Source organism: Diceros bicornis, chromosome 39 (assembly GCF_020826845.1).
Source record: "Diceros bicornis minor isolate mBicDic1 chromosome 39, mDicBic1.mat.cur, whole genome shotgun sequence".
In the NCBI taxonomy this organism is placed as follows: domain Eukaryota; kingdom Metazoa; phylum Chordata; class Mammalia; order Perissodactyla; family Rhinocerotidae; genus Diceros; species Diceros bicornis.
The window spans coordinates 11,921,357-11,944,899 of NC_080778.1; the positions used below are offsets into that span (position 1 = coordinate 11,921,357).

At 44.6% G+C, this 23,543-nt stretch overlaps 1 protein-coding gene across 2 annotated transcripts in view; it reads right to left on the reverse strand.

Moving 5' to 3' along the window:
* The window catches only part of ZDHHC14 (zinc finger DHHC-type palmitoyltransferase 14), a 279,273-nt gene that overhangs the window by 97,866 nt on the left and 157,864 nt on the right, over window positions 1-23,543 (reverse strand). For both annotated transcript variants that reach the window (XM_058534084.1, XM_058534083.1), the window contains exon 2: window positions 12,390-12,550. In XM_058534084.1, the coding sequence (XP_058390067.1) occupies window positions 12,390-12,550 (161 nt within the window). The remainder of the gene's footprint in view (window positions 1-12,389; window positions 12,551-23,543) is intronic.

The following is a 23,543-nucleotide window of genomic DNA, read 5'->3' on the forward strand; positions in this document are numbered from 1 at the left end:
TTTTGATGGTATGTAATGTGGCATTTATCCATTTGGAGTTTTGTTTTCTCCTGGAAAGTGTTAATCTAGGATTTCCAAATAAACGGTCTTCATTTCTGTTCACCTATGTAAGCCAAATTTTTCCCATAGGATCCTCGGAAAGTAAATTTGGATAAATTACCGATGTGAGGAATTTTTTCCTTACCAAACATGGTGGCAGGAAGAGCCCTCCCTGGAGGACCCCACCATTCTCCTCCGGTAGGACCACCCTATGCATTCTCTGTCTTCTCTCACATGTACCTTCTGGCCTCTGCCTGCTGGCTCCAAGTGAGTCCCAATGCCCACATCAAACTTCAGACTACACAGCAGATATTACTGTACTCATGTTCATAGGCAATGAGTCTTAGCCTCAGAATTTATCTACAAGAAACCAAAAATAACAGTTGATCTATCTCCCAACTTGGACTTGAGTTTTCTAGGGCACTGGAATTTTCTAGAAGGGAAGGGAGCTATAGCCCCCTACAAAACTGGCTATAAATCCCTACTCTACAGAATTAAATTCTAAAGAAAGAAGGAGAAAGGTCACTTGGAAAGCAAACAGTGAGTTGGTTTGATCATAACCATGTTTCAGAGGGTGATGATTGTGGCATAGTGTCATTAATATCACAGACCCCAAAGATGACACCTCCACCAAGTTCCATGTGCACAGAGCATGGGAGCACATAAATGACACAGGCGCATCTATAGCAGGTAAGGGATAAGCAGAGACACCAGGAGTGGGTCGTTGGGCAAGTGCCTCTTGGTTAAATCAGATCCCTAGCCTAGACTCCAGCTGCAAAACATGCAGATGTTTATGATGAAGCAGAGTGTGGGATGGTTCCTGACTCTGTTTAAAAAAAAAAAAAGCTCTTCCCAAGAAAACTGCTTCTTTGGCCATTGCACGTGTTTTCTATGCTTCTCTCCTGCTCAGCGTGGCGGGTAATCCCTTCCCTCACCTGCACCTTCTCAGCCTCTCGGTCTCCTCCCAGCTGAGCCCCGCCACGCCTCCTCGCCCTGGTCTGCTTCCTCTCTCCTGAGTCCTTTGTCTCCTTTTACTCCTGCACTGCCTTTCATGCTGCTCCACACTTGTAATAAGAAAATGCCTCCCACTTCTGAACACAAAGAGCCTGCCCACTCTTCTGATTAACCTCCTCCGGGGGGATTTCTCTGCTGAAAAGCCATTCTTGCGCACGCACCACGCGGCCAGATCGCTCTTTTGCCTAACACGCCCCGCCGATTCTTGCAGGAAGTGCCTTATCCTTGACTTCCCTCTAAAACCTATTGCCTCAGGGCTGGCCCCGTGGCTTGGTGGTTGGGTGCGCGCGCTCCTGTGCTGGTGGCCCGGGTTCAGATCCCGGGCGCGCACCGAGGCACCACTTCTCCGTCCATCCTGAGGCCCGTCCATCCTGAGGCCCAGTCCCACATGCAGCAACTAGAGGGATGTGCAGCTGTGACATACAACTATCTACTGGGGCTTTGGGGGGAAAAATAAATAAATAAAATCTTTAAAACCTATTGACTCAACCATTCCTCACTCAAAAGAGCTATTGTTCCATCATCTTGCTTAATCCCCCCAAGCACACCAGTTAAAGTAATAATGATAGTAATATTCCAGTGAGTCATTTAAATATCTCACTTATTTTGCGGCACCTAGGCTTACGTGTTGAATTGACATGGGTGTGCGTGTGGCTTTGCATTCTAAAATTATTAACAGAATACGTCATTCCTTCTGTTTAGGCAGCTGAACAGGCTAAAGAACCTTCTAAAGTATTTAGGTTCCTGGATTTTCATGGTCAAGCAAAGGAGGAAGAAGGATTTATTTCTAAAATCACAGAATGATAAAGCTGGAATCCATCTTTGCACTCAGTGGGTCTATTTTACATGCACTAAAATCGAGGCCCAGAGAAGTTAAAACACTTCTCAAGCTCACACAGCAAGGAAGAGCTGGGAGCAGGCTCAGTCAATTGAGCTACAGAGCCTGTGCTCATATCCATATCCTTTGCCGATAATAAAAATGTATATGGACTTTGAAATCTGTAAAGCATTATCTAAAGAGAAGGTATTTATTAGTACAGTTATTATTAATAAATAATAATAAAGAATAAGATGCCATCGACTCAGAGGAGCTGCAGGGAGGTTATGACACGGAATGCTCAATGTAAATGAATCTGTAGTTAGCCAAACTCCTGACAATATGACAGTCCTGAGAGCTGACTGACTGGAGGAGGGAGGTCATAGGTTCGGTCACGGTCCCCGGTCCCCGGTGGGAAGTGGAAAGGCTTTAGGGTTGTGTTCTCAGCTTTCATGTGAATCGCCTGCGATGGATCCTGTTAAACTGCCGATTCTGATCCAGGAGGCGGCTGGGCCTGAGGTTCTGCACGTCTAATAAGCTCCAGGCGATGTTGATGGTGCTCTACACCACCCTCTCTTTGTGTGGCAAGGATTTAGGGATTCAATTTCAGAAGCAAAGAAGTCAAAGGCGGGTAGAGTACCTGGGCGTAGAGTCGGGACTCAGGACCAGAGTCCTGGGTGTGTCACTGACTAGCTCTGTGTGAGCAGGCGGGTCTGTACCTGTCTCTCTCTGAGCCTCAAGTTACTTGTCTGTAAACTGAGGGAGTTGTCCAGGATGATCTCCATGACTGCTGAGGTCCCTTTAAGGTGGAATGTTCTAGACTCATAGCACTGCAGCCGACCAGCCTACCTGGGGTCAGAGAGGTGGGTTCAGAAAGCCCTTTTATTAGCTCCATGGGATCCATGTATCAGCAGCTCTCTCAGTGCCCCTGGCTGGGTAAGGGTGGGCCTCTCATTTCCATTAACATGCTCCACACCCTTGCTCTTTCCTTTGGCCGTATTCTTGAGCCACGTGGTCCCAATTTTTCCTTCCCTTTCATGCCACTTGATCCTTGATCTCCCCTCCTTGCAGCCTCTGACTTTCCCTGCTCTCTGGAAGTTGACCTTTTCCTCACCCTGGTTGCTTCATCGTCTGTCCCCCTTTGCAGCCTTGTATATAGGAACTGATTATAATTACAGTACATATTTTTTTTAGCAAAGCATGTCAACATTGCTCAATGCCATCATTTTGCTGATTTAACACAAACTTTTTAAAGAATGTGACATTGGTGTGGCGAGAGAGATAAAGAGATGTCCCCTTATCTGAAATGAACTGATCCCATTGCTTTTAGGGAGGAGTTCATCGATTTTATAGAAAACACTCCACATCTATACATACATACATATATGTAAGTCAAATCTTCAACCTATTAAGACTTAATATAGTAAGAGAGACAGCCAGCAGATTCAGGATGGGAAATACAAAGGTCACTAAAATACCTATGTGGATTTAGGCATTTAGACTGCTAAGCTCTGTGCAGTGGGAGCACGGAAGTGTGATCTCAGCAAGTTAAATAGCCTCCCTTGTTTCAATTTTTCTTCCTGTAAGAAGGAGGCAAATACCACTTGCCACCCACAAAACTATCTGGAGGACTGTGCAGATGATTCTGTAAAGGGCACCCCCCAGGAGAGAGGAGCTAGAGGGGGCTTTTCTATGTTATGATAATTCTCCACTCCAACCATCACACAGGAGAATGTCCCAGACTTACAAACAAGTAAACAAATTTGCATCAGAAACTGGCCTCCGTTCCAACCACATGGTGCATTCCCACAAGTCTGGATTTCTATAGGAAGAAGAAATAATAGAGGCTTCAATGAACATTCTCAATGACAAACATCCATATTCCAAACCTTTCAGAAAAACAAAATCTCCGGCTCCTTCCTTCCCACAGAACTAGACCCTTCAGAATCTTGTGGTATTTCCCCAAATACCATAATTTGAATTGTGACATCTGGTTTCCAGATCTCCCAGGCTGGGATTTTTTTTTTAAAGAGACAATCAGGAATTTTGACATTCTGAGTCGCCACCCTGCGTTTGTGTAGGAGACTCGCTGCCTACCCTTCCTTGGCATCAGTACACACTAGATGATTCTAGATTTTCCCCCAAACAAGGAATCTACTTTTTTTTTTATTCCTGGGATGCCATTTTCTTCAAAAGCCTTTGTCTCTTCCAGAAGGTATTTCAGATATGGTGGGACTCCCCCGCTCCCCACTTTCCTTAGCTCCTTCACAAACATCTAGACATCAGCCAGATTCCCACTGGACTAAAGGCAGCTATATCTTCAGGCAGCTCCAAGATGGGCGTCATTGTCTGGAATTTTCCTGCAGTTCTTCCTTCTCTGCCCACTTGGGCCCAGGATTTGAGAACCAGGTCCTCTAGCCACGACCTGCTGGCCACGGCTCTGTCTTCTGAGCCGTGGATGTGATGGGGAGAATCAGCGAACAGGACAGGAAAGTTGGAGGACTTTCTTGGAGGATGATGCTGACAATCAGAGGGAGAGCGAATATAACTTGTGTTACCTGCTCCAGTGAGCCCGTAAGTCTCCCACTCAGGGCCTGGCTCTCCAAGGCAACAAGATGGTGGGCAGTACCATGTGGTGGTGAAGAGCACAGGGCATGAGGGCAGATGGACCCACACTGGACTCCCAGCTCTGGCCAGATGGCCTTTGGCAAATCACTTTCCTTTCTGAGCACTGGCTTTCTCATAAATAAATAGGAACATTAAGAGGGTCTCAACATCATGCAGTGGCTGTTGTGAGTATTAAGTGAGATCATACACGGAAAGAGCTTAGCATGATGCCTGGCACAAGAGAAGCACTTAATGAAAACCAGCTATTAATATTATTCGACCTGTTCATCATGGACCAATAAACCAATTACTTTATAGGAAAAGCACAGAGAATATTTTATTTCAATGGACACCGGTAAATGCTGATGCGGGCACATGGAAGAGAAAGTTCAAAAGCTAATAAAGCGACATCACAATAATTCTGGAAAGAACAGGGCAGAAAGGGGCAGAGGAGAGAGAATGGTAGAGAATCCCACATGGGCGGCTGTAATTCAATTCTGGATAGAGATCTGGGGCCTAGCAGAATGCTCATGAGATGCCGAAATGACCACTTCAAATAAAAATTACTCAAAGGATAAGTTGTGGTAATTTTAGAGGTGAGTAGGGAGATGGAAATAGGAATTGGGGGAAATGGTCAGAAAATGTCACCTTCTGAAAAGAAAACTGGCAAAAACTAATCAAATCAACCACCTGTGACAACTGCCCCCCCTTTTTTTCTGTATATTCCACAGTGTGGACATTTGATGTACAGAAGAAAAAGTGACTGCAAAGTGTATGGAAGATTTAATCACAGATCAATCATAGACAATAGATTAATTATGAGGCAAAAAATAAGAATCCGTCAAGTTTTAAAGCAATTTCATGGTGAATATTACTAGTTAGGAATAACCAACACAAAAAGAAACCAATAATGGCTTGAAAAAAATTCACGTGATAAAAAATTAAATCACCAGGAAAATTTGTCTTAGCAGAAATAATAGTTCTATAAGAAAATTGATAATGGCAGCTTTGATGATATTAAAATAAAATTGATCAATAAAAAAATTTTCAGTTATAAATTTTATGCAGAAAAGGAATTACTCCAATAAAAATAATTTTAGTAAAATAAAAATGGAAATGGGAAACAACTGGAAATAGTTTAGCTTTGCAATAGAGAAAATTGATCAAGGTCTTAAATTGGCTTAATAGTGTTCTCCTCAGAAAGTATTTTCTTCAACAAAAATCCATCAGTGTTGTTAAAATTCCAATTAAAATGTTTCTACTCTTAAACACTGAATTAAGATGTCTTTGGGGAAAAAACTCTAGCAAGTTGAATTGGTGGTGAAAACATCCTGTTCCGATGGAACTCTTCGCAGGAACTGTGCTATCTGGGACGCTGGAGAACCGAGCTGCTGAGAAGCTGCGTGTTTCCTCAGGATCCGGAAGCTGCTGTGCCATGCTTCCTAAACATCTCATCCAGAGGATATCCAGTCCAAGTGCTAATTTAGGAAATAATGGGAGATAAACTTTAGTCTCAGAAATGGTGATTGGTTCTGTGTACTACAAGAAAAATTGTTGGATGGTGAGAATTTGACCAAAGGAGGGGGGGATGGGGGAGAGAAGAAAGAAAAGAAGGAAGAGAAGGAGATGGAGGAGGAGGAGAAGGGGGAAGGAGGAGAGGAGAAGGAGGTGGAAGAGGAGGGAGAGGAGGAGGAAGATGGGGAGGAGGAGAGGAGGAGAAGGGGGAGGAGGGAGAGGGGAAGGAGGAGGGGGAGAAGGGAGGGGGAGGAGAAGGGGGAGGAGGAGGGGGGAGGGGGGAGAGAGGGGGAGAGGGAGGGGGAGGAGGGGAGGGGGAGAAGAGGAGGAAGAGGAGGGGGAGGAGGAAAAAGAGGAGGGGGAGGAGGAGGAAGATGGGGAGGAGGAGAAGGGGGAGGAGGAGGGGGAGGGGGAGAGGAGGAGAAGGGGGAGGAGGGAGAGGGGAAGGAGGAGGAGAAGAGGGAGGAGGGAGAGGGGAAGGAGGAGGGGGAGAAGGGGGAGGAGGGAGACGGGAAGGAGGAGGGGGAGGAGGGAGGGGGAGGAGAAGGGGAGGAGGGGGGGAGGGGGAGGAGGAGGAAGATGGGGAGGAGGAGAAGGCGGAGGGGGCGGAGGAGGGGGAGGAGGAGGAAGAGGAGGAAGAGGAGGAGGGGAGGGGGAGGAGGAGGAAGAGGAGGGGGAGGAGGAGGAAGATGGGGAGGAGGAGGAAGATGGGGAGGAGGAGAAGGGGGAGGAGGAGGGGAGTGGGAGAAGAAGAGGAAGAGGAGGACGATGGCGGGGAGGAAAGAGGAGAGGGAAAGGAGGGAGGGAGGGAAAGAGAGAGGGAGACAGAGACAGGGCGGGAGAGAAGGGAGGCACACACATGCGCACTGCGTCTAGCACAGTGGGGTTCCAGCCAGTCAGTAAAAGGTGCCGAATGGAGGCAGTAGTTGTTTAGACGCCGCCACGGCTCAGGTGAGTGTTTTCAAGACCACTCAGCTTCCTCTGACTTGATTCTACCCTCAGCAAGCAACCCTTAGATCACTTCTTTGGTGTCGGGGTTACCGTGACACGGGGGGAGAGTTTCCTAAATGACAAGCCTTGCTTTCGGAGCCCAACAGGCCAAGTTCACATGTCAGCCCAGGGCTGATGTCCCTGTCTCGGCATCCTCAGGACTGCAGAGGGGATGGGAAGAGACGACGCACGTGGGATGTAAAGTGGAGAGGCAGGCCAGCTGCTTGTCTCCATTCTGATCCCTGGGAAGGTCTATCCCTCATTGAAATGAAATGCTTTGATCCTGTGATTTATAACACAGTATCTCGTCATTTTTTTCCAACCCCAAATCAATTGCTTGGTATCTGATCGTCCCCGAGTGAACTGAAAAAACTGAATTTCCGAAACTGTCAAGTTTCCAAGCAGGGCTCCAGGGACCCCAGCAAGGCCTCCCTGGACCCCTTCAGCCTTCTTTGCTGTCTTTTTCGCTGCAACATAAGTTATTGGGAAAGTTTTTTCAGAAAAAAGAGAAGTGTAAAGGCTTTCAAGAGACTAACAGACTCTGAGACATACAGCGTCCTCCTCACCACCTACTCCTCTCCAGAAAGCTGGGGACAGGGGAAGCTGTTCAGATCCTTGGCAAATCTTCCGTAAATGACTCAGATGACTGATTTCAAGTGGCTCTTATGGGCTTCTACTTATATCCGTAGAGATATACTACGGATAATTAGAATTAATAACCCTAATAATAAAAAGTTTCCAAATCTCATTTTTCATTCTTTAGCACAAAATAAATGTGCTAAAATTTCACTGGAACATAATCTTATTTTCCACAGCCAAGTAATATATGGGAGGACTCCTTATAAAACATTAGCCTCACACTGTAGCAGCTCTGCCATTTATTCCTAACACATTTCAGGTCGCTTTTTATGAGAATCTATGTTTGAAGAAGGTGAAGAGAGTACTGGGTGGGAAAAGAGGAGAATTTTTCTTAAAATAATACTACCATTGACTGAGCTAACCTGACAAGAACCTTACAGGATATGTGTCATTATTCCTATTTTATAGACAAAAACAAGGAGGAACGAGGTTTAGAAAGTGTACAACTAGCCTAAAGTCACACAACTAGACAATGGGTGAGACCTTCTTCCTTCCTCTCCATCTCCCTTCCTCTCTTCCTCCTTTTTATTTTTGACAGCTTTATTGTGGTATAATTTACATACTATAACAGTTATCCATTATGAGTGTACATTAGAATGATTTTTAGTAAATTTGTTAGATTGTGCAACCATCACCACAATCTAATTTTAGACCATTTTCATCACACCAGCAAGTTCTCTCATGTCTGTGTGCAGTCAACCGCACCCCCACGCCCAGCCCAGGCAATCCCCGATCTGCTTTCTGTCTCCCAAGATTTGCCCTTTCTGAACATTTCATAAAAACACAATCACACAATATGCAGTCTTTTGATCTGACTTCTTTCACTTAGCATAATGTTTTTAGGGGTCACCCATGTTGTAACATACGTCAACACTTTGCTCCTTTTTGTTGCTCAAGAGTATCCTATTATATGTGGATATACCACATATTGTTCGTCACCTCACCCACTTATGGACATTTGGGTTGTTTCCAGTTTTTGGCTATTAGATATAACACACATACAAGGACATATGTTTTCATTTCTCTTGGCTATATATCTAGGAGTAGAATTGCTGGGTCATATGGTACCTCTATGTTTAATTTCTTGAGGAATTTGGAGAAACTGTTTTCCAAAGTGGCTACACCATTTTACCTTCCCACCAGTAATGCATGAGGGTTCCAATTTCTCCATATCCTCACCAACATTTGTTATTTATTGTCAATATTTTTTTTTTAAAGATTTTATTTATTTATTTTTCCCCCAAAGCCCCAGTAGATAGTTGTCTGTCATAGCTGCACATCCTTCTAGTTGCTGTATGTGGGACGCAGCCTCAGCATGGCCGGACAAGTGATGCGTCGGTGCGCGCCCGGGATCCGAACCCGGGCCGCCAGCAGCGGAGCACGCGCACTTAACCGCTAAGCCACGGGGCCGGCCCTATTGTCAGTATTTTTGATTAGAGCCCCTGTAGTAGGTATGAAATGGTACTTCATTATGATTTGCATTTCCCTAATAACTAATGATGTTGAGCATCTTTTCATGTGGTTATTGGCCATTCATGTATCTTCTTTGGAAAAATGTCTGTTCAAATCCTTTACCCAATTTTAGTTGGGTTGTTTGTCTTATTATTGAGTTGTAAGAGATCTTTATATATTCTAGATACAAGAACAAGATATTTTATCAGATATATGATATGCAAATATTTTCTCTCAGTCTGTGGCTTGTCTTTTCATTTTCTTAATGGTGTCTTATGAAGCACAAAAGTTTTTAATTTAATGAAATTCAATTTATCATTTTTTTCTTTTACAAATCATGCTTTTGGTGTCATATCTGAGAACTCTTTGCCTAACCCAAGGTCACAAACATTTTCTTCTATGTTTTCTTCAGAAGTTTTATAGTTTTGGCTCTTATATTTAGGTCTCTGGAATTAACTTTTATGTATGGTGTGAGGTAAGGTTTCAAATTAATCTTTTTCATATAGACACCTAATTTCTTTACTTGTTATGGGTTTCTTTGGATTTTCTATTTTTTCTTGAGTCATTTTTTTGATAATTGTGGCATTTTAAGAATTTGTCCATTCATCTAAGTTGTCTAATTTGCATACGTTAAAATCCTTTTAATTTCTGCAGGGTCGATGGTGATGCCCCTGCTTTCTTTCCTGATTTGGGTAATTTGTATCTGCTCTTTCTCTGTCTTTTCTTGGGGAGAGGGGGTGGTATGGTGAAAGGTTTGTCACTTTTGTTGCTCTTCTCAGAGAACTATCTTTTGGTGTCACTGGTATTCTCTGTATTCTATTTCATTGATTTCCAGTCTCATATTTAATACTTCCTTACTGCTGCTTGCTTTGAGTTTAGTTTGCTCTTTTTTTCCAGTTTCTTAAGGTGAAAGTTTCAGTTACTGTTTTTTTCCCATACTCCACTCCAAATGAAGACAGCCCCTCAGACAGGGAAGCTGCTGGTTTTCAGGGCTTGCCTCGTCTAGATAGAACTTCCTCCCCTTTGGAATTCAGATTGGCATTGGAGCAGCCCCAAGTGAGAAGGCCACAGACTGTCACTGTTCTTCCCCAAAGGTCAACAGTTTTTCATGAAGAACCGCTTCTCAACGCAGTCCAATTCCAGAACCGTGAAACAATTGTTTCTGACTATTTTGTCCGGGTTTATCATTGCCTTTTGGGGAGACGATGTGCCAAGCTACTCATTTCTGCCACGCCAAAGTCCTGTCTCTGAAGCCTCTCTGCTTTCCTTCGCAGGAAACAAAATGTGGTTTTGTCTTTTACCTCATCTCATTCTCTCAACGAGAGAATCTGTGATTTGGTGGGGTGGGGGTGGGGGGGCGACACCGGGGCACAGCTGGCTTCTACGAACACTTATATTAAAAAATCCTGCTCTAAGGTTATCAACTTAAAGCAAAAAAAAAAAAAAAAACACTTCAGTGAATCACTCAACTTCTTCAATATTAGTAAAGATGAATGGAAACTCTGTGCCTCCTAGAATCTGCGTTTAAAGTAGAGAAATCCATTGTCACTCTTTATCATCCCCTTTTAAGAAAGGCAGAAAACCAGTTCCTAATCTTGCTGATTTTGCAGATGTTTCTCGCACTAACTGGGAGGCAGGGAAAAAAAACAGGATCACAGCAGGAAAATGCTTACCGGCCAGTGTGGGGAGCTGGGCTCTGTGCGCACTGCTGGAGGAGATTTTCAAGCTGTGTGCTAACGTGATGTGGGCGCAGACTACGTACTTTCTATAGGTCCAGTTCTAGTCCTTGAAGGAAACGGCCTGATTGCCCTCTCTCCCCTATGACATGACAACCTGGAAAGAACAAGGGCTGAGATCCAGAAGATCTGGGTTCGAGGCTCTGGCTCCACCACTTTCTCCCATTTACCTCTTTGGGTCTTAGTTTCCTTATTTGTAAAGTGGGTGTATTAATAAAATCTTCCTCAGAAACTTGCTTGGATGTGATCAAATTGCATGATAGCCATGGATGGTCTTTACAAATTATTAACGTGCTGTAAATGTAAGGCTTTAAATTGTGAATTAATGCCCTGTCTTGAAATCCCAAAATGCAGTGGTAAGAAAGAGATTGTCTCCCCACTGCTGCTTCTTCCTACCCCTACCTCAGGACACAAAAAGACTGCTCCCCAGCCGACCACCCACCATACATGCCACTATCAACTCCTTTACTGATCCCCACCCAGGCGACAGGGATGAAGGATAGAGGCAAGATGCTCAGAGAAGGGCACAGCTGTGCTTCAGGGCTTGGGGATGGTAGACCAGAGCAGATACTGTCTATTAAGACCCACACTTGTATCTCTTTACACTGTGGAAAAGGGGGGACTCTCTCTGCTGAGTGAGGCTGGGAAGAGAAGGAGCCCATGGAGTGCGAGGAATACTGGGAGAGAACTAACTCTGTCAAATGATTTATTTTCTTTTTTTTCTCCAAAGCCCCAGTAGATAGTTGTACATCATAGCTGCACCTCCTTCTAGTTGCTGTATGTGGGACGCGGCCTCAGCATGGCCGGACAAGCAGTGCGTCGGTGTGCGCCCAGGATCCGAACCTGGGCTGCCAGTAGCGGAGCGCGCGCACTTAACTGCTAAGCCACCGGGCCGGCCCAAGTGCAAACTTTTAAGGGCAAGAAAAAGCTCTCTTTTTAATTAGAAAAAAGAACTTTAAAAGTTTGTTGTGTGAGGAATTAGGATTGGTTGTAATATCTTTAAAATGCATTGCTGTAAACTTATCCTAGGATTTCAATATCTAAGGAAAAATAAAGCTCTTCATGTCAATATGTCTCAATGTATATCTTTGTTATGCCATAATAAAGGAAATTCTGGATCCCATGCTGGGTCAATAAGACAGCAGTCTAAGATGTGACCTTTCCAGGTTTATGTTATAGAAACTGGAGTTACGCTACGATGATTAGAAAAAGGAATAGAGAGAGTCACCTTCATCTACAGGTCTTGCACTACTGAGGCACCTTCTCAGGGCAGACTCGGACACTTGGGTTTCGAAGAAACATCGGGAAACAGCTCAGTGGCAGTTCCTTGCTTGATGGCACCACCAGCCCGCCTCCAGCACACCAGCCCCTCGGCCTTACCTCCGACCACTTTACATCCCACCTCCTACTCTGGTCATCCTGCGGCCGAGAGAATGAAGACTTCCCGGACTTGTCCCCGGTTACTCGTCACCGTCCAGTGCCCTGCCCCTCCTGCACGGCCGCCTCAGCCTGTCCTCCCACACTGTGGCCAAGCACAGGTGGGAAGTGACCAAAGGCTAAGGGGAGACCTTCAGGGTTACCTATTTGCCTTTCCAGGTCGGCGGCTTCATCAGGCGTGGCTCGCGGAAGGACTCCGGGGTCACTGAAGCTGGTGCGAAGCAGGGTCCCCATCACAAAGAAGAACAGAATGCCACCGACCACGGGGATGGCAGGAGTGATTTTCACTGCTAGATATGGACAGCTGCCAACAGGTTGGGAAGGCGGGAGGGGAGAGAGAAAGGAAATATAAGGTCAGTAATCAACAGTGAGCAGTGTGTATTTTCTAAGAAGCCAAAGGCTTCTTAAGGAGAGTGAAATTGATTTCCATTAAAAATCCATCTCTGTTAAGCATTTACGTTTGGGGAGGTCTGCAATTCTTTCTAGTGGACAATTTAACCCTCCCTCTCCAGCCACAATAGCCCAGGTCCTTTGCTCCCATAAGCTACTTGGGAAAGACACTGGCAGAAGAATGAAAATCATCCTACTTGTACATTCAAGCTAAGATGTACAGCGCTTGTACCCAGTGCACTGTAAACACAGCTCCTGCATCTTTGTGATCCTCCACCCTTCCCTGGAATTGCATAACATAAGAAGACACCAGCTAGAACTGTCTTCATCAGAACCTGCCCTTCCTTTCTGGTCAAGCAACTCAGGGACTTGCAGCCAGCACAAAATGCTGAGGGTTGCGAATTTACCTTCAAAAGGCAAGAAACCAATTTTCAATATTTTGGAGCTAATCGATCCAAAAGAGGTTAATGAGCCATGGAAATGAACTTGCAGGCCAGTTTCCAAAGAAGATTAAAGGGATTTCGGTGGCTGGAATATAATAATCTCATGCTCTTCCAGAAGGCATTTGAGCTAACAATTGATGAACACGGCCCAACTCAAATCTATGACAGCTTTTCCTTGTCCTTCAGTCCTATGAGCTAACATGCAACAGGGATTGTGATGAGTCAGGGAGAGGCACCCTTGGGACAGAATAAAGTCTATGCAGGGCATGCTCGGGGATCCAGGAACCAGGGCAGTTGTAAGCACCATGGCCTGGGCCCACTGTCACTGCCCTTTGACTGCACAGAGGCGCTGAGAGGCAGAGTGAGAGTAGTTCAGTGCCTGGTGCTGAGTGAAGGATGGGATCTGCAATGACCATGGTCAGTCTATTGTCACCACATTCAGTAACGTCATGGGTTTCCAGGAACACAACATGGAATCACGGAATTATAACATCTAGAGTGGAAACATCTATATTTCCATCTAGAGTGGAAAACATCTCCTAGATGATCCACTTCATCATGTGCTACTCTTCCAGATACTACTCAAGACAAAACAAAGAGAGGTAGCTGGAGAAGAAAAGATTGCAAAGCTTTGCTCAAGACCAGGAGGTGGATGGGGGCACAGTCCTGGGAGTATTGAGGACCAGCACCCCACTCCTGTAAAGTGCTTGCAGGAGAGGTGGTGAGGTTTCTGATGGGATGGCAAGAGGATGTTGGCAAGAGTCTAGGCCTCAAGGACCACAGGCCATGATCCCCTTTGCTGAGACCAGCAACAGACATGTTAGAGCACCAGATCTGCAAGAGCCATGGCGGCTGGACAAGTCCATGTTGAGTGGTTACTGTGAACTGAAGACCAAAGGCCTTTGCTGAATTCCCTGCTCTACAGAGACCTAGAGATTTTCCAACAACTTTAAGCTGGAAGAGTGACCCCAAACATGACTAGGTGAGATTTCCTACCAGGCAGGTGGACTGTGGTCTTCAAGAGAATTACCTGATTTAGAGAGACAAAAATATATGACATTTCTAACATGTCTTTCATCGCTCTCATACCAACTCCCCTGCAAAGACAACAAAACGAACAGCAGAAAACAGTATCATGTCATACTTCAACTGCATGACCAGTGTGACTTCTCTTCACAGGATTCATGGGAAACCATGAAAAACTGTTAATTGTCATTCCTGCATCAGCATGATCCTGCCCAAACTCCCAGACACTTAGAGCCTTTTTGAACATCCTCAGAGATTCTCATAGGCGAGCAATATTTGTGCCAATCTTCCTCTATTTTGTATGTGGGGTGCCGCCACAGCGTGGCTGACAAGTGGTGTAGGTCTGTGCCTGGGATCCGAACCCGTGACCCCAGGCCGCCGAAGCAGAACGCGCTGACCTTAACCACTACACCATGGGGCTGGCCCCTGAAAATGACTTTTTTAATCCCACTGATTTTGCTCTGTGTGTAAAAGAATCATTGCTCTCCCTTGAGTGTTTTCAGGCAAATACTGACATAATTAATTCCCTTTAGTGGGCTTCCAGTTTTTCTAAAAAATTTGATTTTATGATTTTAGGTACTGAAAAGCTTCAAGTCAAACAAACATTCAAGAACTTTGGGGACACCATAATCTGGCAAATAGCACTTAGTGTATACTCCTGGATTTATAAAGGAAATATTTTCCTGCAGTAGAGATCTACTAGTGTTGACAATTAGAAGATTTTAAAAGACGGCACCCCTTGGGGGTGCCTCCCTTTCACGTGGTCCTGGGCCCTAGGGCCTGCCACAGAACTTGCATTTCAGTTTGAGGCATGTAAAGAATGAAAGAGTTGTCAGGAAGTGGCCATCTTCCCTTTAGAGATTCAACATAAAAAGACAATCAAAATCACATTTAATACTGCATCGAACTCAGAATCCAAAACATCTGTAGGGGGCTGCATGCCAGCTCTGTGATATGGTGCAGTGCAGTGGGTTACAGAAATAGATACCTTTCCAGGGCATGTCTATTTTGTTAAATGGGGCACATTTGGACTGTGACATGGAGCTTCTATGAAGAGCTGGTGATAAAGATCAATTGCTACAGTCTATTGATTAACTCTCTAACTGGGATATTCAACCTGCAGTTAACATCAAGGAACTCAAACTCTCAAAGATCATTAAAAAGTATCTGTCTCATAAAATATGACATTATCTTTGTTACTCTTATTGTCATATAAAAAGCAACTTTACATTGTATTAAGCCTTAAAAATTTGCCAGTGTCCCACAATCAGAAATAAACACAGTCCATACTGCAGGCATAAGACTGACCCTGGCACTAATAGATTTCAATTCATATATATCTTAGCCCTAAAATATTTTTTTAAAGAATCTACTCTAGGGGGACGTTTTTGTTTTGTTTTACAAAATGGTTAGGGAAATGATCACTTGTGTAAAAGAGAATTTTCTAGAATTTAAATTCAGAATTCAACAGAAGAATGCCTATTTGAATAAAGGCAGAGAATAAAACAGGCCAATGTTTTTTCTCTTTCTCATTATTAATGAGTTTAAATAAGAAACAATTGCAACAGTTGTTAAGCAGCAACAGCCAGGGCACAGCTGGACAAGATGACCAGGACAGACGCGTCAGTAGGATGGGATCTGTCTCAGGTGTTTAGAGCTGTGATTTATTTAGCTCCATTTGGCTTCTCCAAGGATGGATACTTCAGTGCTGTCAGAACCCTCCTGTAAAGGTAATTTAGCAGTTATGGTGTCTTTGTTTTTCCCTTTTGGGTCTGAAATGTAACTTGGTTGACCTTAAAGTTTATCTGCTCAAAGTCGCAAAGGTTGCCCCCTTAGAGCAAGACGTAGTTAATGAGTAAGCCGCGTCCTCAATGGTTTCTTGTCCCAAGTACACTGCATGAGGGGCTGTTATCTTCAAGGGCTACCCACTTCTCAGGCTGATGGCTCTGGGCACCTCTCTGTCGCCTCCCCCGACCTGCCACCAAGGATCTCTGCTGCCCGTGCTAATATCTGACATTCAGAATTAAAGATCAGTGTCTTTTAAGTTTTCTATCCCCTGGCACATGCTCATCACAGACACAATACACTGGTTTAAGTTCCTTGCACTTGAGTGTTGATTAATTCCTTCAGACCTGTCCAGGAAAGGAGGAAAAGGAAGAATCTAGTTGACAAGTAAATGCCTACGACCTGCCAGGGCTGCTTCTGTGTAACCAGCTGTCGAACGTGGAGGAATCACACGTGAATCTGAAATACAACTTTTTCAGTCTCCCTTTTAAACCCGCTCCTGCTCCTATGTGAAACCTCAGGTGGGTCCCCTGTCTTTTCTGGTCGTGAGATGAAGGTAACAGGAAGGCCTTCAGTCACTTTAAGTGGCCAACAGTCTCATTTAAGTAATTAAAAGTGTAACAATCCCAGTTATTAGTGAAAACTTCTATCTCGATTTTAGGTTAAACCTCTTCCACTTCCCCGGCTGGTCAAGTGCAGTTTCTGGCCTGTGGGTGGCTGGAGAAGAAAGGAGTGGGGCCTCCAAGCGCTAATTTGAATGGCTCTGTCACAAGGCGGCTTTGTGCTCTCTGGGTCTACCAGATGTTTAAATCTGGCTCTCTAGAAGCTGTGAGTTCTTCAGAAGCTCCCAAGGCAACCTATGCACACTGCCTTGTCCTCCTTCCTTCTTCTTATATAGAGAGCAGGCAGCCTGTCTCCCGCCCAGGGCCCATCCTTCCACCTTGCTTTGCCCCCATCCCCGTCCTCTCAAGAACCTCGTGGGGTGCTGCTTTGAATTCCTTGGCTTTCGGCTTCTCTCGTGGGGTGCTGCCTTGAATTCCTTGGCTTTCGGCTTCTCTCGCCAGGGGGACAGCCGGAACAGCCATCCCAGCCCTCTGCCTGCCGCAGGCCCCCCTTCACTGCCCTAACTGCGCTGCCAGCTCTGTTACACACGTCCCTGCTCAAAAGCCTGCAATGGCTCCCCTTTTCCTGCAAATTAAGTTCAAGCTCCTTCTCTGGCCTCCATATCCCATTTTGCCTGGGCTCCAGTCTCTCCTGCTCATCCTGCATCCCACTCCCCCTTTTCACACATATGAGGACAGCTATGCTGACCTCTCAACCTTCTCAAACAGGCCCCTGCTCACCCAGCCGTGGTGTCTGGAATGTCCTCATGCCCCATCTCAGCCTGGTGCTGATTAAAGCCTCCCCACCTTTTTTTTTGGTGAGAAAGATCAGCCCTGAGCTAACATCCGTGCCAATCCTCCTCTTTTTGCTAAGGAAGATTAGCCCTGGGCTAACATCCATGCCCCTCTTCCTCCACTTTATATGGGACGCCACCACAGCATGGCTTGACAAGCGGTGCGTTGGTGCGTGCCTGGGATCTGAACCCGAGCCGCCAGCAGTGGAGCGTGCACACTTAACCATTACGCCACCCAGCCGGCCCCAAAGCCTCCCCAACTTTTAAGCTCCTATGAAGACTTTATGAAAAGTTGTTCTTGGCTCACCCGCAAGCAGAAGTTATGGCCTCTTTCTCTGAAGCTCCGTAATATTTTTGCTTGCTCCTCTCTATGGTATGTGTGGCTATTTGTGGACATACCTCATGGACCCCACTGGCTGGGCCCTGGTCATCGTGGTGTCCCTACAGCACCTAGGGCAATGCCTCATACATGGCAGGTGTTTGATATACTTGTTGAGTAACTGAATGAATGGGACTCATTCACTGAATTTTACAGAGTTACACGGAAAAGAGGAGGAAAGTCAAATCAGCCACACCCTCAACACCAACAATGCCTTGTGTCTAGAACTCCCTTCTCTATCTTCTAAGTTTGCTAGGTCTTGTGACTTCCTTCAAACAGGTGCTAAGATGTGCCACATCCAGGAGGCTTCCCCAGCTGAGAGACGGAGTGGATTCTCCTTAGTTCACTGAGTCAGTGTGCCATCGGAAGCATTAACTAGAACCTCTAACCCCTCCATGCTCTCAAGTTCTAGCAGATGAAGCCCCTTATGTTGATACAACTTTGTACAATACGAGATGCTCTGTGACAGTTCTCCTGTCCTACCAGCCTCTGTGTGACAAAGGACAATATTGAGTTTCTCTTTGAAATCTTGGACAGCACTCTTCATAAAAGCAGCAGAATTCACGCCCCAAAGTAAACAATGAGATCAGTGCTCCACACACATCTTCAAATGCTTCTAGAAACAGCAGAGCGCATCTGCACTCCAGGTAAGAACAAGGCAATGAGCAGAGCCTGCCCACCACAGTGATCTCTAGACCTCCGGAAAGAGGTGAGACGAACAGGAAATCTCAGCCAACCACATCAACTGGCTTGGCTTAATAGCGGAAGTGCTGCGCGCAGCAAAGAAAATTCTTAGCCAGAGCTCAGACGACTTGAAAATGGCTCCTTCACATTTCTGAGCAACTGCGGATGGGATTTCCAATTCTGAGCCATCTGTGATGAGGAAGACTCCTTCCCCCGAGGGCCTGGATCAGATACAAGATGATGATGCAGCTGCCAAAGATATAAATGCCAAATGGAGTCCTCTTTCTGTCTGAAGAATTGTGACCTACATACAGCCCAGGGCCATGTGGGAAACAGGCTATGAGTGTCTCGTCTTCACAAAGCTTAATGGGAAAGTGACAGGAGAAAAAAAATAAGCATCTGAAAGCATGCATTTTCATAACATAAAAGAAATGAGCTAATTTAGCACCAGATGAAACAAATGCTACATGATGAAATCCTTTACAATTCACGCCCTCCTATCATATACATCAGTGTGAGCTGTTTGACTTTAGCTCTGATGATTAAATGCTTATTACAAACTGTCATCTCATCATACATTACAGGTAAAGAAAGGTCCTTCCAGGTAATAATTAGGAAACGTAGCATTGCCAGAAGATTAGAAGGAATTTTTTCATTTCTAATAGCAATCTTCTCAAATATTTAGGAAAAATAACCACTTGTGTTTTGATGTTTATACATGAAGGGTGGAATTGTTTTCTGGGTGCTGTATTATCTGAGACTATGCAATGAGTGTGTTTTGTCATTAATTATGACAAAATTATTTTACCATCAAACAGATCCTGACATCCCAGAATCAATACTGTCATTAATTCTGCATTCATATTTAGAGACTGGCTCACAGGTTAGAATCTGACGTAAACTGATTCCTTGGGCAAAAATCCTGGGACTAAATTAATTTCTTAAACATTTCAGATAGGAAACCTGTATTTCATTATTGGGTCTCTCTGTTTTTCCACAGAACATTCTTTGGGGGAAAATTAGCTTTACTTAAAAACAAAAACAAAGCAAAACAATATTAACAAGATGTAGCAGAGATGTTAAAACCAAGTGGCCTTTGGAACAAAAAGTAGAGAATGTTTTTCCCATATCAAAACAGTGCGAGTCGTCTTTTAATTTTTTGCCTGCAAATGGATACATATACAAAAAAATATCCTGCTAATTTAGCTCATGACCCCTAACTACACAATATGGCCCACGTTTGATATTTTTGTTCTGTCCTGTACATATGAGAGCATAAACACGAGAATAACTATTCTTTATACATAGAAATGAGGTATGCAATTAATGTTTATACAGGAGGGGGACATGGCTTTGCTTCACTGGTGCTGTTCTCTAATGAAGGAGGTTTCTGTGTTTCAGAAATCCCAAAGTTACCTTATTATTTTAGATTTCAGAAACTTGATTGCAATGCATTTCAATAATAAATAGTTAAGGCAAATAAATGATCATAAAATGAAATCATCTGAGCCAATGACTCACATGTCTGAAATAATAACAGAGTAGCATTGTGAGGAATGGAGGTTGTAAGGGTTGTAATATAAATTATCCTTCTCCTTTTCATATGAGTCACTGTAAAATAAATGTATTTTTCATTTATAGGCAGGGACATAAACATCATTAGTTTTATGATTTGTTCCTTAATCACATACTTAGAAATAAATGTACCACTACAGGGCAAAGACAAGCACATCACTTGGAGACAGAGAGAAAAAGTAGCTTCAGAAATAATATCCACTTGCAACTCTAGGATGGAGAAAAAACAAATAGATGATTTCATAAAACTCCCATGAGTACCGTTCTCCTACAAGACACCCCATGGCAGCACGCAGTCTTTGAAAAGCCCCCTTCTTACTAATTGCACATAATGATGAATCTACCAATATTATATAGGAGAACCCAGGGACCAAAGGGGAAACATATAACAAGAGAAAACTGGAAGGAAAAGCACAAAGCCAGAGCAGACCTCCACATATAAATCTGTAGACTATAAAGATGACTCCTAGTGTCATCCCTCAGCAGGCTCCTTGTTACACCAGTCTCCATCTACTTTCTTCTCTGAGAACTGTAGCTTTTAGGCTTCTTAGGAGAAGGAGGCAGGGAAAGGAGGAGAGGACAGTTCTAAGGAGTCTGCTTTCTCGCCGGAGGCCTCCCCACCTCGATGTGGTTACTACAGGGATGTCCCCCAATGCAGCACAGTCTTGCCTGAAGCCTGTAGAGCTCCTATGCGACAAAACCAGTGTCGTTATTTTCACTCGGGCCTCCCAGACCACCAGATAGGTCCAGTTATAGACACTGAACCTGGGAATCTGTTGTTTAAAAACACAGGCTTCAAGGGGCCGGCCCGGTGGCGCAAGCGGTTAAGTGCGCGCGCTCCGCTGCGGCGGCCCGGGGTTCGCTGGTTCGGATCCCGGGCGCGCACCGAAGTACTGCTTGGTAAGCCATGCTGTGGCGGCGTCCCATATAAAGTGGAGGAAGATAGGCACCGATGTTAGCCCAGAGCCGTCTTCCTCAGCAAAAAAAGAGGAGGATTGGCGGATGTTAGCTCAGGGCTGATCTCCTCACACACACAAAAAAAACAAAAACAAAAAAAACACAGGCTTCAAATCATGGTGCATAAACAGCCCGATACACTCACCTACTATTGAGAATGTGCAAGGGCTTGTTAGGGAAAATTGTGGTGTTTCAAAGTTTTTGCCAAGTGATCTTGAGTTTGATTTAAAATTCCAGGAAGCCAAAGGCTTCTGGCTGGTGTGTGGATCACAGGGAAGAAAGCCAGCATTTCTCTGCCCAAAATGACCTAACGTGATTACTTAGGCATGGCGACCATACATCCCAGACTTTCCATTAGAGCCCTGACGAAATGAATGTCGGTGTCATTTTCAGATGGTGTGTGGCCGATGAACTAACTGGACATAGTAACTCCATCATTTTGCTTTCAGTGCATTCTGGACCCATAAGAAATTGGTAGGGCAAGAGAGGTCCCAGTGGAAAGTTCCCTGCCTCTGGGCATGCTGGGAGTGTGTGTTGGGGGACGCCTTCATACAGATTGGCCAGAGGAGAGATCCCAGATTTGTTCTGGCCCTAAACAGAATTCTAAGGTGTGGCTGCTTCTGACCCTGTTTTACAGTTGAAAGGGTGTCCACTCTACTTCCATTTTGGCAACTCTGTCCAGGGAAGTCTCACCAGGACGTTAGCTCTATTCATAATTCTGTGTTTCATCAAATCTAAGGTACCAAAATTTTAAGATGTATCATTTCAGGAAAAATGTGCCAAATAAGACAATGTTCTCTAATCACTTGGAATCTTTATCTTATACGTATTGAAAGAGCTATTTTGGACTTATTTGGACACCATTTTAAAATCTATATCACTATTTCGCATATATTTTAAAAAATGTGAGTGAGTGCAATAGATTGGCCAAAGGATTCCTAAAACATCTTCACGCTTTTCTGAATAGCTTTCTGACTCAGTGGTGTCAAGGTCAGAGGTTTTCCTTATGGTATCGTCCTGGTGCCCCCCAATGCTATAGCTTCCGACTCCTCTCCTTGCTTCCTGCCCCCCACAGTCTCACATCACCAAGAGTGATGTGGTGAAAGCCTGTCCAATCACGTCACTCCTCTGCTCAAAACTAAAGCCCATGTCCTTTTGGAGGCCACGAAGCCATCTGGCTTGTGACCTTTGACCTCATCTTCTAGTCCACCCTCTTGCCCACTCTGCTCTGTCCTCATGGCCCCTTTGTGGTTCTTGGAACCTGCCAGTCATGCCTCTCCTCAGAGCTTTTGCCTTCTGCCTAGAATACCCTTCCCACAGAGAGCCACAGAGCTCCCCACCTCCTCCAAGTCTTCTCTCAAATAGCACTTTCTCAGTAGAGCCTTCTCTGACCACCGGTACCAAGGGACTAGCACCCTTGCACCCCCCTTCCGGGCTTTATTTTTCCTCATGATTTATCCCTGCTTGGCATACTGTATATATTCACTTCATAACTGTCTGACTCTCCCGCTAGAAAAACATTCAAAGCAATGAGGACTTTTGTCTCCTTGGTTCACAGATATAACCCCCAGTGCCTAGAAATGGGTCCAGCACATAGTAGGCCTTCGATAAATATTTGTTGAATGAACTGCATAGATATCTAAAAAAACACAGGATACAAAGTAGAGTAGAGATGACCCCATTTTTGTTTCAAGTGCACATTTATATTCATAACTGGAAGAATATGCCCTAAAATATTACCTCATTTATCCACGGTGAAAGGTATGAGGGTGATTTTGTGAATACATGCTTTTTGGTGGTTTCCAACTTTTCTTAATTAAACACGGCTTATTTTTGCAGTGGAAAAATATACGATTAAAAATAAATGCAAAAATACTCATTAAACTGAAAAAAGGGTGGTATTGCCAAGATATTAACATCTGCCTGTGCTTTCTAAAAATCCACTATCAAGAAAGAAGATGCTGGACAATGATGTATATTCCAGGCTGCCTTAGACTGCTCTAATTAGATGGGCATGCTTCCAGGTATGGAGTATCATATATTTAAGAATGCAAAACTCAAGTTATCTCCCATCTCAGCTCTAGTTTGTATACAGTTGCCTACAGGAATGTGGCTGGAGGAAGATCTTCTTCTGCAGTCCTTGTGGATTTCCATCTTAAACTGGATGTTTATATTCAAGGCAGGGACAACTACATCTGGTGTTTCTATGCCACAGTGGAACAAAAGCAAAACAAAACCCAAGGAGACGGTTGAGAAAGAGGTACAGGGCCACACATGCTGGGCTCAGGTCCCCGCACTTCCCAGCAAACACTCTGGAGATCCAGAGTCTCAGACTCATCGTAGCTTCCCTTTTTCTTTCCTTGGGTTGGAGGTGGGTTCAAGGATGGCAGGATGGGGAAAGAGGCCTTCAGGAATGAGAAGGGATGAAAAGCTGCACAAATTAAACCTCCCAAACACTGGCAATGTTCATGGGGGTGATCCCGAATGGTGGGTATCTCATTATGAGCATCACTGGGGAATAGATTATTCAACACAGAGACATTGTCAACGAAACACAAATTACTTTAATCATTATATGTTTAAGAAAACCTTTTTGGGATGAAAATGCCCTGCCTTGTTTTAGACTGCACAGTGAACATCAAGGAGCCTTCTCCTCCTATCC